Source organism: Telopea speciosissima, chromosome 3 (genome assembly GCF_018873765.1).
Source record: "Telopea speciosissima isolate NSW1024214 ecotype Mountain lineage chromosome 3, Tspe_v1, whole genome shotgun sequence".
NCBI lineage: Eukaryota > Viridiplantae > Streptophyta > Magnoliopsida > Proteales > Proteaceae > Telopea > Telopea speciosissima.
This window is the reverse complement of record NC_057918.1, coordinates 17,740,317-17,753,799: the sequence shown is the minus strand read 5'-3', so window position 1 is coordinate 17,753,799 and position 13,483 is coordinate 17,740,317. Positions and strand designations below refer to the sequence as shown.

The following is a 13,483-nucleotide window of genomic DNA, read 5'->3' as shown; positions in this document are numbered from 1 at the left end:
ATAGAAGTGAGCTTATTTTAGTGGAAATAAGCCTTGAGTTGGGTTACATGTGTGTTGGGCCTTTGGTCCAATAGGTTTTTACTGTAATAGGCCACTTTAATGGGCCTAAAACATGGGTAGGAGGAATGAATCAATGAATAAGGGATTTATTACGTATTTAAGTTGTGGGGTCTAGTTGGAGTCTCATTGCTTTATTTTTACTTGTTATTAAAGTTTTTTAGTTGGTCTGGGTTAGGTCTCAATGAGTCCAGCCTTGTTTCAAGTTGTTTTCTTTGTTATTTTATACTTAGTTAACTACCTCAAAGGTAAGCCATTAGCTGGAGGAGTTTCACGCTTCGTTTGAGTCCTGTTTTAAGACTTTTATTAGTTTTATACAAGTTTGTAAAGGGCTGCAGCCCTACACACAAATTTAGTGAATGAAAGATTTGTTAAAGTACTGTAGGTGTAACACGATAGGGGTAGTGTCCCTATCGTGGTATATCTGTTTTACTTTGTATTCTTTTTATGTTATTAGGAGTTAGTTGTCAGTAGTATATGTTGGAGTTGTTAGAATATCTTGTGTAGGGGTAGTTCTGTCATTGTCATGTTATAAAACATGACCAAGTTGTATTTTTCTTGTTCTTATTTTATTTCCCTTTACCTCCCTAGGGAGGCCTGTGTAATTTGGAAGAGATTATTAATGAAGTAATATGTGTGTTGAGAATAACTCAACACACAATCGATTCTCCCATCCTCTTCTCTTCCCTCCTTCTTCTTGCTGTAAATCTCATCTCTCTTACTAGATTCGATCCATCTTTAAGTTCCAACTTGGTATCAGAGCTAATAAGCAATCTGGTTTGAGAGTCGACTAAGCTTTGCTGTCTTGTTCTTCACCTCTCTTTGGAACCCTAAGAGGACAAAGGGGTTCCATTAGAGGCTGTACTATGTGAAGGATACACATACTACACTATTTGGTGGTTCATTCTTTAAACCCACACACCATGGATGGAGTTTAGTGACTGTTGTTGAAGATTGAAGCTCTTACAGCCACCCAGTTTTTTTTCGCCAGCTGAAGGAGTGGTTCTCCTATTTCTCCCTCATCTTCTCATCTTTTGGGAAGAGTTTTGCTGCTTGTGGATCGCCTAGGGGTACTCTTTTAAACCCCCTACCACTCGGTTGAAGAAAGAACCTGTTTGAGGAGCATAGCTCCAAACTGTGACACTCTCAAGGTACCGCCAGCTCTGTTTTTTGTCTCTGGTTTTTTTTATTATTTTAAGCTTAGTACATTAGATGTGTGTTGGTGTATATGAATGGAGATGTTTGTTCTTTTTACCCCTATTGTTGCTATGGACTGAAGGTTATTGAGTATTAGAGCAGTTTGGTTGATGCTATCCAAGCCTTTACTCCCTATACACTTGCTGTTTTTTGGTATTGGTTCTCTATTTGGTTGATTTGGCTGTTTGGGGACTTGTTTGCTGGTCTGCCTACTTTGTTTGGGCTGAGGGTACTCCCCATTTGAGCAGTCCACTATTGTTTGTTGAAGTGTCTGCCCATTATGTCTACTGTGTCTGGACAAGATTCTGAGGTCAGTGGATCAACTACAGCTGGCAGCCTAAGTAGTGGATTCCCAACCATGGCTTCCTTTGATAACCCCAACACCCAAATCTCTATTGTGAAGTTGGACAATACCAACTACTTGGATTGGTCTCGGTCTGTGAAGTTGTCCCTACGCAGTAGGGGAAAGTTGGGCTACATTACTGGGTCTATCACAACTGCTACAACTGATCCAGGCTATCTCAAGTGGGAGACTAAGAACTCCACTGTCATGACTTGGTTGATATTATCCATAAAACCTGAGATAGGTAGGAGATTTATGAGTAAGGAGACTGCAAAAGATATTTGGGATAGTGTCTCCAAAGTTTTTGACAGAGTTGGAGATGCAACAAAGGTGTATCAAATTCTCTAGAAGATCATCCATATGAAACAGGGTGATAGGAGTATATCTGAGTACTACAACTCTGTTATTAACTTGTGGGAGGAATATGATCACTATAACAACCTCCAGTTGTCCAACTCTGATGATCAGGCAAAGGTCTACAGGAGTCAAGAAAAGGAAAGGATCCTTATTTTGCTTGGAGGTCTTAACCCAGAGTATGAGCCTCTTCGCTTGCAAATTGTATGAAGATATCCCTTTCCATCTCTGGATGAAGTGTGCAGCTACTTACAAAGTGAGGAAACCAGGAGAACCACTATGGATATTGCACCATCAACAGAGAGATCCGATCTTGTTTCCAGTTCCCACAGAGACTGGAAAAGTGGGGGGAAAGGCCAAGGGCTACCTCGTGGAGATCACCGTGAGAGATACAAATGTGATCATTGTGGCAAACTTGGACACACCAAGGACAGGTGTTGCGATCTTCATGGACAGCCCCCTGGTATGCGTGGTAGTTCATCTAGTGCCCGTGGAGGAAAGCGAGGGGGAGCTAAAGCTCACTCCGTGACATCTGAGTCTGAGCCACCTGGACCCCAGCCGGCTCCTGATTCCCTCTCACAGGATGATATTGCAGCCCTCTGTCGGCTGATGTCTTACCTTGGAGCGTATGCTACTGGTTCTACTTTTGGAGCATCTATTACTTCTGCCTCAGCTCTGCAGGTCTCATCTGCCCCTCCTACTGCACCCACTTGGATTATTGACTCTGGAGCCTCTGATCACATGACTGCTATGTCACAATACTATGATTCCTACTCCATTTGCTCTGGCCGGGACAAGGTAAGGGTTGCTGATGGTTCCCTTTCTTCTATCTCTGGTAAGGGTAATGTGCGAGTTACTCCTTCTATTTCCCTTGAGGCTGTCCTTCATGTTCCTGATTTTGCTAGTAACCTATTATCAGTGAGTCACCTAACCAAATCCTTACATTGTTGTGTCACTTTCTTTCTTTCCTATTGTGTCTTTCAGGATTTGGAGACAAAGAGGGTTATTGGCAGTGGGACTGAGAAAGGAGGACTCTATCTTCTTGAACCACAGTTACCTGCCCAATCTACTGCTGCAGCTTATGTTTGTGGTCGGAGTGACCGTAGTACTTTGGAGTCTATAATGCTTTGGCATAAACGTTTGGGTCATCCCTCTTTTGTTGTTATGAGGAGATAGTTACCCCACTTGTTTACTTCTTTCCCTTCATCTTATGTTTTTCAGAGTGAATCTTGTATTTTTGCTAAACATTGTCGCACATCTTATCCTTATCGTGATAATAGATCTACTGCACCTTTTTCCCTTGTTCATACTGATGTTTGGGAGCCTTCTCCTACTACTTTATCTGGATTTCGTTACTTTGTTTCATTTGTGGATGACTATTCTCGGTCTACTTGGACTGTTTTATTGAAACAAAAGAGTGATGTTTGTGATGCTTTTAAGGATTTTCATCAACTTATTAGTACTCAGTTTGGTACCCGCATTCAAATTGTTAGGTCTGATAAGGGGGGTGAGTACATGTATGGGGGGCTCCAACAGTTCTTTACTGATAATGGCATCCTCCATCAACTGGCTTGTGTTGACACCCCACAACAAAATGGGGTAGCTGAGTGAAAAAATCGCCATTTGTTGGAAATCACCAGGGGTCTTCTCTTTGGTATGCATGTGCCTAAGACCTTCTGGTCTAATGCACTTCTTACCGCTGCATTTCTTATTAACCGGATGCCAACTTCACTCCTTGGCTCCAATTCTCCCTTGGCTCTTCTTTCTCCTCAATCCTCAGCTCTCTCCTTGCCTCCGAGATTCTTTGGTTATGTTTGTTATGTTCATGTCACAAATCAGCCCGTACCAAGCTTGACCCCAAAGCTCTCAAGTGCATCTTCTTAGGCTACTCTGATTCAACCAAAGGGTATAAGTGCTACCATCCTCCTTCCCGAAGGCGACTTCTCTCCAAAGATGTCACCTTCTTTGAGTCTATCCCTTATTTTTCTTCCCCTCAACATTTTGTTCAGGGGGAGAGTACTAGCAGGGAACAGAATGCTGATGTCATTCCCTTTCTATCTCCCTTGCCTACCTCCACTTCCCCATTCCTATTTGATATTGGAAAGTACAAAGAAGTGGATGTTGTTGATGATGCTGATGCTGATGGTGTTGTTGATATTGATGCTAGTAGTGGTGGTGATGCTAGCAGAAAAAAAGAATACAAGGGAATAAGATTCAAAGAAGATGGTGTATTCACAAGAGGTGAATGCTTGTTGAAGGGAAAAGGGAAGCAACCATGGTATAAGCAACCCTGCCGAAACCCCTTTTTGGATCCACATCCTCAGTCTCATCCTCCTCAGTCAGGTAATTCCTCTCCTTCTGAATTAGATCTTCCCATTGCTAGGAGAAAGGGGAAGAGAGCTTGTACTAACCCCATAGCCCAATTTGTTTCCTATGACTCCATTTCTCCTACAGGTATTGCTTTTCCCACTGCCCTTGAGTCTTCTTCTATTCCCAAAAATGTCACAGAGGCCTTATCTGATCCAAAATGGATGCAAGCAATGACTGAGGAAATGATAGCTCTAGAGAAGAACAATACTTGGACACTAGTTGATCTTCCCAGGGGGAGAACTCCAGTTGGATGCAGATGGGTTTATACAGTCAAGTATAGATCCGATGGTACAGTGGAGAGGTACAAAGCTAGGCTGGTTGCAAAAGGTTATAGTCAGGTGTATGGCATTGACTACCAGGAGACTTTTGCCCCCGTAGCCAAGCATAACTCAATCAGGGTTCTTCTTTCGGTGGCAACCAATAAAGATTGGCCAATGTACCAATTAGATGTGAAGAATGCATTTCTTCATGGAGATTTAGCAGAGGAAGTGTACATGCAGCCTCCACCTGGTTTTAAGTGTCCCTCAGCTGAAGGGAAAGTGTGTCTCTTGAAGAAGGCTCTCTATGACCTCAAGCAGTCTCCCAAGGCCTGGTTTGAGAGATTTAGACAAGCCATCCTGAAGCATGGGTATTATCAGAGTCAAGCTGACCACACCTTGTTTATCAGGAGAGGTAATGGTACAGTTACAACTGTCATTGTCTATGTTGATGACATTGTGGTGACTGGGAATGATGTTGCTGAGATAAACAGATTGAAGTCTTATCTAGCTAGACAGTTTGAGATCAAAGACCTTGGATTCTTGAAATACTTCTTGGGTATTGAAGTATCTAGATCAAGGAAGGGGATCAACATTTGCCAAAGGAAATTTGTCTTGGATCTTTTGAAAGAGACAGGGATGATGGGGTGCAAACCAGCTACTTCCCCCGTTGATCCGAATCATAAACTTGGTGATGAATGTGGTTCTTCTCTTATAGATGCAAGCAAGTACCAAAGGTTAGTTGGGAAACTAATCTATCTCTCCTTGACTCGACCAGACATCTCTTATGCAGTTGGAGTGGTGAGTCAGTTCATGCATGCTCCCAGAAGTGGACATCTGGATGCCCTATATCGCATCATTAGATACTTGAAATCCTGTCCAGGAAAAGGTCTTCTATTTGCCAGGCATGACCATTTGTAGATTGAAGGCTACACAGATGCTGATTGGGCTGGTTTAGTTTCTGATAAGAGATCTACTTTTGGGTACTGTACCTTTGTGGGTGGTAATCTAGTTACCTGGAGGAGCAAGAAACAACCAGTTGTAGCTAGATCCAGTGCAGAGGCCGAGTTTAGGGCCATGGCCCATGGAGTATGTGAGCTTATATGGCTGAAAAGGCTTCTTCAAAACTTGAGCTTTGAAACTGAAGGGCCAATGAGACTTTATTGTGACAACAAAGCTGCCATAAGCATTGCCCATAATCCAGTTCAACATGATCGAACCAAGCATATTGAGGTTGATCGTCACTTCATCAAAGAGAAGCTGGATTCTGGGTGCATTTGTACTCCCTTTGTGAAGACAGATGATCAAGTAGCAGATATCTTCACCAAGGGTCTCACTCCTAGTCTATTTAGTATCCTATTGTGCAAGCTGGGAATGTATGACATTTATTCTCCAGCTTGAGAGGGAGTGTTGGAGCTGTTAGAATATCTTGTGTAGGGGTAGTTCTGTCATTGTCATCTTATAAGATATAACCAAGTTGTATTTTTCTTGTTCTTATTTTATTTTCCTGTACCTCCGTAGGGAGGCCTGTGTAATTTGGAAGAGATTATTAATGAAGTAATATGTGTGTTGAGAATAACTCAACACACAATCGATTCTCCCATCCTCTTCTCTTCTCTTCCCTCCTTCTTCTTCTTCTTGCTGTAAATCTCATCTCTCTTACTAGATTCGATCCATCTTTAAGTTCCAACTGTATATTCTAAGTAAGTTTCCTGTTTAGACTAGGTTTCCTGTGTCTATTGTGAGTCAGTATTCCTCCCACCTTCTTCTTCTTTTGCTACCTCTTCTCCTTGCTCTCTTACTTCCAGTCTTGTTTGACTGGTTATTGATTTGTGTTCTGTAACAAGATTGGCTTTGCCTTTGGTTCTGTGGTGATTCAGTAGGATCTGTGGTGGTGATTCCAAGGTTGGGATACTGGTGGTGCTGCCAGCCCTACAGATCAGGTGGTGTGATTCCTGATTATAAATTTTTTTTTATCCTTTCTTCTATTTCTTTTTTTTTTATTATTATTTTAGTTTCAGTTCATTATCCAAAACCCTAAAACTCCTACCATTTTCCAAGAGTCCTAGTTTGTTTTTACTTCTTCAAAATTTCTTATTATCTGGATCTGTTTTCTGATTTCTGTTAGCTGTTATTTCATTAAATCATCCCCATTCGATTCTATTCTAAGCATTCAAAAGACCTGCCATCGAAGCTACTATGTTTTATGGGTTTTGGTTTTCTAATTCAAGTCAACTTCAATATCCTAGGATCCAACCATCAGATTGATATGAAAATTTGATATTCTATTCCCCTCTCTTTAGTAGAACAATCAACCAGAATTTCATGTATACCTGAGCTGTTTTAATGGAGTTATCTGGTTTTGTCCCTATACCTCCTATCCTGTTGCGAACTGGTACTGGTTCGAGATTATCAATGGAGTTATCTGGTTTTGTCCCTATACCTCCTATCCTGTTGCGAACTGGTACTGATTCGAGATTAGCACTCTATTAATTAGTATCAGAGCAATAGAAGGCATGCAGAGGGTTGCTAATTTCCTTATGGTGTGAGGGAAGTCAAAACTCAACTTCACAGATTGAAGGATGTTTGTGCATTTGTGCGGATCTAATTCAGCGTTGCATCAAAACTCGTGGATGAGTTTTTTTCAAGCCGGGGAGGATTGGTGTAAATAAAACATAGAAGTGAGCTTATTTTATGTGGAAATAAGCTTTGGGTTGGGTTTCATTTGTGTTGGGCCTTTGGGTATAGGATTTGTTAATTACTTAAGTTGTGGGGTCTAGTTATAGTATTATTCCTTTATATTTTATTGTTATACAAGTGTTTAATTGGGCTGGTTAGGTCTCTAGGAGTCCATCCTTGTTTCAAGTTGTTTTCTTCATTATTTTATAGGATCATAGTCAGTTAAGACCACTTCCAAGTTAAGCTATTGGCTGGAGGAGTTTTACGCTTAGGGTCCTGTTTTTGAGTCCTTTATTGTAAAGGGCTGCAGCCGTAGACACAAATTTAGTGAATGAAAGTTTGGGTTTGCCTTTGGTTTTGTGGTGATTTAGAATGCTCCTTGTTTCGGTGATTCAGTAGGATCCCTGGTGGTGATTCCAAGGTTGGGGTACTGGTAGTGATGCTAACCTGGTTGAACAAGTGTTGTATCTTTTCCTAATTTCTTTTCTTCTCTATTTTAGTTTCAACTCATTATCAATTACCCTAAAAATCCTCTCATTTTCTAAGAGTCCTAGAGTGTTTCTAGTTCAAAATCTCCTATCATCTGGATCTGTTTTCTGATTTTCTGTTAGCTATTATTTCATTAAATCAAATCCCCATTCAATTCTATTTCAAACACCCAAAATACCTGTAATCAAAGTTATTGTTTTGCATGGAGTTTTGGTTTCGTAATTCAAGTCTACTTTTTCAACACCATACAATCCAACCGTCAGATTTTTTCTGTTGAGGTCTATCTTGTAGAGGTACTCAAATTGGATCAGTGATCGATTTTTAGATTTCGTCGTAAACCGAATCGGTTACTTCCAATTACATAAATCAATAGTTCAAACCACAGAATGTTTTTATGTGGTGCTAACGATTTAATAACTATCTTTGTAGCTCCAGAATGTTTCAGTTTATGCTCCTACCTATTATCTGGATATACCAACAGAGATGTACGGTCTAATGAGGTTATTATGAAATATTTACTAATGGGTAGGGGCAATAAATAAACTCAACAAGTTCCTATATGATTTCTGGTAGAATCGGGAAGCATTAAACACAAGCAAGATACAGAGTTATTATCTCTTGTTCTTGTTATAAGATCGTGATTGGATCCCCATATGTTTGGTTAAAAGAATAATCTTCTCCTTTGAGAATAATAAAAAACTCGACCCTAGACACTCTAAGATACTTTTTCAAACCTATTTATACCAAGCATTTTTCTTATGGCTAGATCCAATCTCTTGGTTTGAACCATTGATTTACGTAATTGGAAGTAACCAATTAGGTTTACGTGATCTGGAATTTTGACACTGTTCCTCCTCCTTAGCAGACCAATCAACCAGAATTAGTTGTGTTAATTGAGTTATGTGGTTTTCTATCAAATCTGGTTTTGTACTTAACCTGCGATCATGCTGCAAGCTGATCTCCCACTGGATCGCACTGGTTTGAGATTAGCACTGTGTTATGGGCTTGGGTGAGCCCTCCCAAATGCTCACCCCTACCAAACTGCAGTCTTAGACACTTGTTGGGAGATGGTTCTTAGTGTGTGAGATTTTTCGATCTTGGGCAAGCATTCTATCCCAAGTAAATCCCCCCACCCCCCCCCCCCCCCAAAAAAAAATTTTAGGTGTATGGGTTATCCATGAGGATGAAGTTTACTGTATATGAATTCTGGTAAATTTGAATCCTAAGTTTTGGTGGGAACCCCACAAGTTCCAGCTTTACCTCCCAATTGAAAAGTTAGATACATTCAGTTGGTGTGGTTTCCTGGACATGTACTGTTCTATAGCAGCTTACAAATTAACAGTCCATTGGATGTATGTTCTGTTTACATTAGTTATCTTCATATGCCACCCATTCAAGGTTACCATGCAACTGAGAAATTTGTTTGACTGAATCAAGCACTGGTAGTTTTTTTTTAATATTTTTTTAATAGTTGTCATTGTTAACTAGCAGATATAGTTGTTCAACTTGGTGCCAAGATGGGCACGTAAAGCGTGCATATACCAAGGGAGGTTTAGATGTAAAATATGATAATTCTCTTATTTAAAATAAAAATTTGAGGGGATTTTTTTATGTAAAATGAAAATTTTATTTCTTTTACTAGTGAAAGGAGGCAATGTATAAAAATAAAAAATGGAAGCAATTTATAAAATTCAAAATATCTTTAAAGTTATAATTTAACAAATGAAACCCATTTACTCTTCTTCTTCCTCTTTGATGTTGACGGTGGAAGAGGTGTTGGTGCAGCATGAATTCCAGGTACATACTGCCGCTGCAACCTTTCCAGCAGTAGTGGCAGTTGCTACTGTTTCTTCTTCCCATTTTTTTTTTTTTTTTAATTTCTTGTTCTCCCGTTGCCTCATATTTTCCTTTCCTTACCCCCTAATAGCTGTCTGGGTAGAGCCTTGAACATATGGTGACCCGTCACACTAGGCATTCTAGAACTGCCTTATTGCATAGGGAACTAGGTTTTAAGAATCGGGAATCGGCTGATTCGTATCGGAATTGGCTCTGACCAATCCCAATTCCGGCTGATCCGATACGGCCTATTCACACCCAAAACCCCTAGAAATTACCTGTTTTTGGATCTGAGGACCGAATCTGGCCGATCCCAATCCAATCCGGATTGGAATCATCACAGACTGAATCCATCACCAATTCCCCATTTTAAAACCTTGCTAGGGACTCCTTGATATCTATCCTAGCAAAAGCACACTAAAGAGTCTAATCAACATCACATAATATCGAGTCAATCCAGCCAGGTCTGGTTGAAGCCATTCCCTATCAGGAGGTTCCTGCATTCCAAACCTAGAAATCTCCAATAAAACATCAACCAAAGTTCATGGCTATTTGGCTTATATAAAAGTGCACTGGTAGCTGTTGATATTGCTTCTCTTTCCCCGATGGAAACAAGAAATAACTTGCAAGGTTCATTTCTTTGCACAAGTGTTACGGATAACTTGCTTGATGCCTCTGTAATGTTACAGGACAGGCATTTGGGTCCAGCAAAATAGAACTTGCCATATCTTTGAATTCGAATTCCATTTCCTTTTGACAATCACCAGATATGCATGTAACAATTCACCTTACAAATTCCTTGCATAAGTCTTATTGCTGCCATACCTAGAGTGTTAATAATGGAAGAAAAATGTGGCAAGAATTGAAAAGAATGCTTAGTTAATGAGAATGTTTACATTTTTTTTTTGGGGGCGAGGAGAGAATGTTTACATTGTTGTGTAAGCAAGAAAGGAAAATTTTCTAGGTTAGCCATTAGTTTATGGGAAAGTGATATGCTTGATTTCCTTTAGTCAAAATTAATAGAACTTGAGATTGACTATTGCATTGGTTGGCATCATTTTATCTGTTCTGAATTTTGTCATTAAAGATATTGAACTCTCTTTCCTATTGAATTTGCAATGGCAGGTATATGACTGAAGTGCGTCGTTTAGCTCTTCCACAGAGCCAGACAGAGGCTGTTTACCGAGGTTTCCGAGAACTTGAAGAGTCACTGCTGAGTCCCTTTTCTTTTGAGCGGTTCTGATTTTTTTTTTTCATGTATAATGTATCAAAAATTTCCATGTAACATAAATTTAATAAGTTGCAGTTTTTGTATTAGTTTAGTTGATTGAACTACACTCTATTTTGATGAGTTTTTTGTTTGTTTTTTGGGTGGCACATTCTATTTGAAGAGTTGTAAAAACTGTGCAAGGGAATCTTAAATCTTATCAGGCGAAGCATGAGGGCAAATAGAAAAGAAAAGACAGATTTGCTAGGATGTGTAGTTGCAGTCAGAATGTTTCAAAATTTCCATGATAGAAGGAATTTTCTTTTTGATGTGCTGAAATGTTGAATCAACAGATAAAATAGAAACTCGCTCCTGTGCCTACCTGAGTAAACATGGCAGAGATATGTCTCCTGTGTTGAGGTGGGAGCAAATGATTGTATAACATCCACTCTTCCTGAAGAACATAATAGAAAAAATCTCATATACAGGTTACCATTTTAATGCCCACTATAACAGCAGCAGGGAATAACAGAAATGATTTGGAGACAGTAAACTAAAACCATAGCATAACAACAGTTTAATTTTTTTGTATGTTTCCTGTTGGGAGAGAGCTCAGCTTCTGCTCTGATTGTTGTGTCCTGCTGCATTTGATACTCAAATCCCAAAAGATGCTTCAAACATGAGGTACTCAGCTTTCACCTGGCCTGCTGTACAGACCTTAGAATAGAATCAAATCTCATCTGTTAAATTTAATATTTAATTTTGGTTCTATTCCAATGATTATTTAAACTATAGGTGCTTGAGCCAATTCGTTTGCCTACTTTTAAAGTTGATTTTTGAAAATAGGTTCTGTGTTCTAGGAGTGTCAACTAGTTGGATTTGGTCAGCCTTAGCCGTTGCACATCTGCCTTAACCGGTTGCACATCTGAGGGTGAAGACCAAATCGGTTAAGAATTACTCAGTAGGCCATTTTTAAATTGATGGTTCTTATTTCAGTCTTAAATAATTGGGTTTGTACCTTCAGTCTTAAATTCCTAATAACCATTTAATAAATTGTTGGTTCGGTTTCTATTTTATTCGGGTGGTCTCGCTCAGGTCTGTTTGTGCAGGCCTAGAAATAACAACCCTACTGTGTTCCGAAGTAGAGCCCAGTTGTAGCAATTTAATTTACTGAGTTAGACAATGATCTCTCAAGTTTCAATTGATTTAAATGCTTATTTTCTACAAATTTCTAATCAGGTGTTGGCTTTATAGAACCAGTTCAGATTAGTTTACTTCTGGGGGTGAATGTTGGTTAACCTGTTGTTGACCAATTGAAGTGACTAGTTTATGTTAATTGGGTTGTTACCAAGTTTAGAATTCCATCTTATAATTCAGCATGTTTTATTATAGTTTACCCTTGAGGGAGAGAAGGGTTTTATCTGTTTCAGCACTTTGCTTCTGCTGCTATGTGTGGAGCATCATTTAATGTCAATTAGGTATTCTTACTTTTAGTTGTGTAGGCCCAGCAGTTTCAATCTTTACATACATGCATGGATGAGTCAACCATTTGATGAATCTCACATCTAGGAGACAAGTCTGTGAACAACTTGATTTAGCGACATAGTTCAATGAAGTTTCTTTTCAATAATCTAATGGAATTTATTTCAGTAACATGTCCTTTTTTTCCCCCTCCTACTGTATGTGTTGGTTTAAAATATGGAAATATAGCTCTTTGTATAACGGAGCATGTGGGAATTTGGATTATCCACCATCTATATCCTTCAACTTGCTACTTGATCTTCCTCATAATTCTATATTATTAATGAACATTGTACAAGAAAATAAATCCAGCCACAACTTACTGCCCACCTTCAAAAAAATAAGTATAAAAGAAAAAGGAAAGGAGAGTCACCCATCAGGTTCAATCTTGACATTGCCGATCACCAATGAGAGGAGCCACCAGACTGTTTTAAGTCATTTCAGCAAACAGTGAGACTATTGGAAGTAATACCTTAAAAAACAAAAAAAACAAAAATATAGAACTTATGCAACAATGTACTATATGAGAGTTTTATATACAAATCAAATCACGAACACTTGATGGGGCTGAGTCATGCCAACGGTCTCTCTCCTTAAGATTATAGTTGCCCATATGGTCCAATATGGGTTCTTACGAATCAACCTTCAAGATGAAACAACTTCATCTTTACGTCAAAAAAACATTATGGTGCAAAAGGCCTTAGAGGCAAAAAGAAAAACCTATCCAATATTAACAAGAAGAAAATCGAATACAAGAAGCCCGGCCACCAACAAAAAGAAATCACACACATACAAAATCCAGGCCACACCACGACCCAGCTTGAAGCACCTAGCGTGTAAAAATAACCCCCAGAACCTTACCCTTGCAATTTCCATTATACTACTTTACTCTCTTTTATTATGCAATATGGGACTAAAGATTTTCCGTTTTACAAGAAACGACATCGAGGAGGTCTTCCGTTCAAACCTCATGGGAGAAAAAAATTAAGGAAAACCGAAAAAAACATTTTGAAGCTTATGTTTAAATAGGAGTCAACTTCAAATTGGATAATGTATCCAAATTCATTCCTTCTTCGTCAGAAGGAATACGAACGCCTTGGAATCCGACGAATGAAGCAAATAAGATCGATACAATTAAAGGCAATACCATAGTATTGTCGGAGGGGAATACTG

General features: G+C 39.3%; 1 protein-coding gene across 1 annotated transcript in view; it reads left to right on the top strand.

The window, feature by feature from the left end:
• LOC122654506 (nuclear pore complex protein NUP155-like) overlaps positions 1-10,933 on the top strand; it is a 29,096-nt gene extending 18,163 nt beyond the window's left edge. The window contains exon 13 of the mRNA XM_043848629.1: positions 10,708-10,933. Within this exon, the coding sequence (XP_043704564.1) occupies positions 10,708-10,825 (118 nt within the window). The 3' untranslated portion in view covers positions 10,826-10,933. The remainder of the gene's footprint in view (positions 1-10,707) is intronic.
• The last annotated feature ends 2,550 nt before the right edge of the window (positions 10,934-13,483 follow it).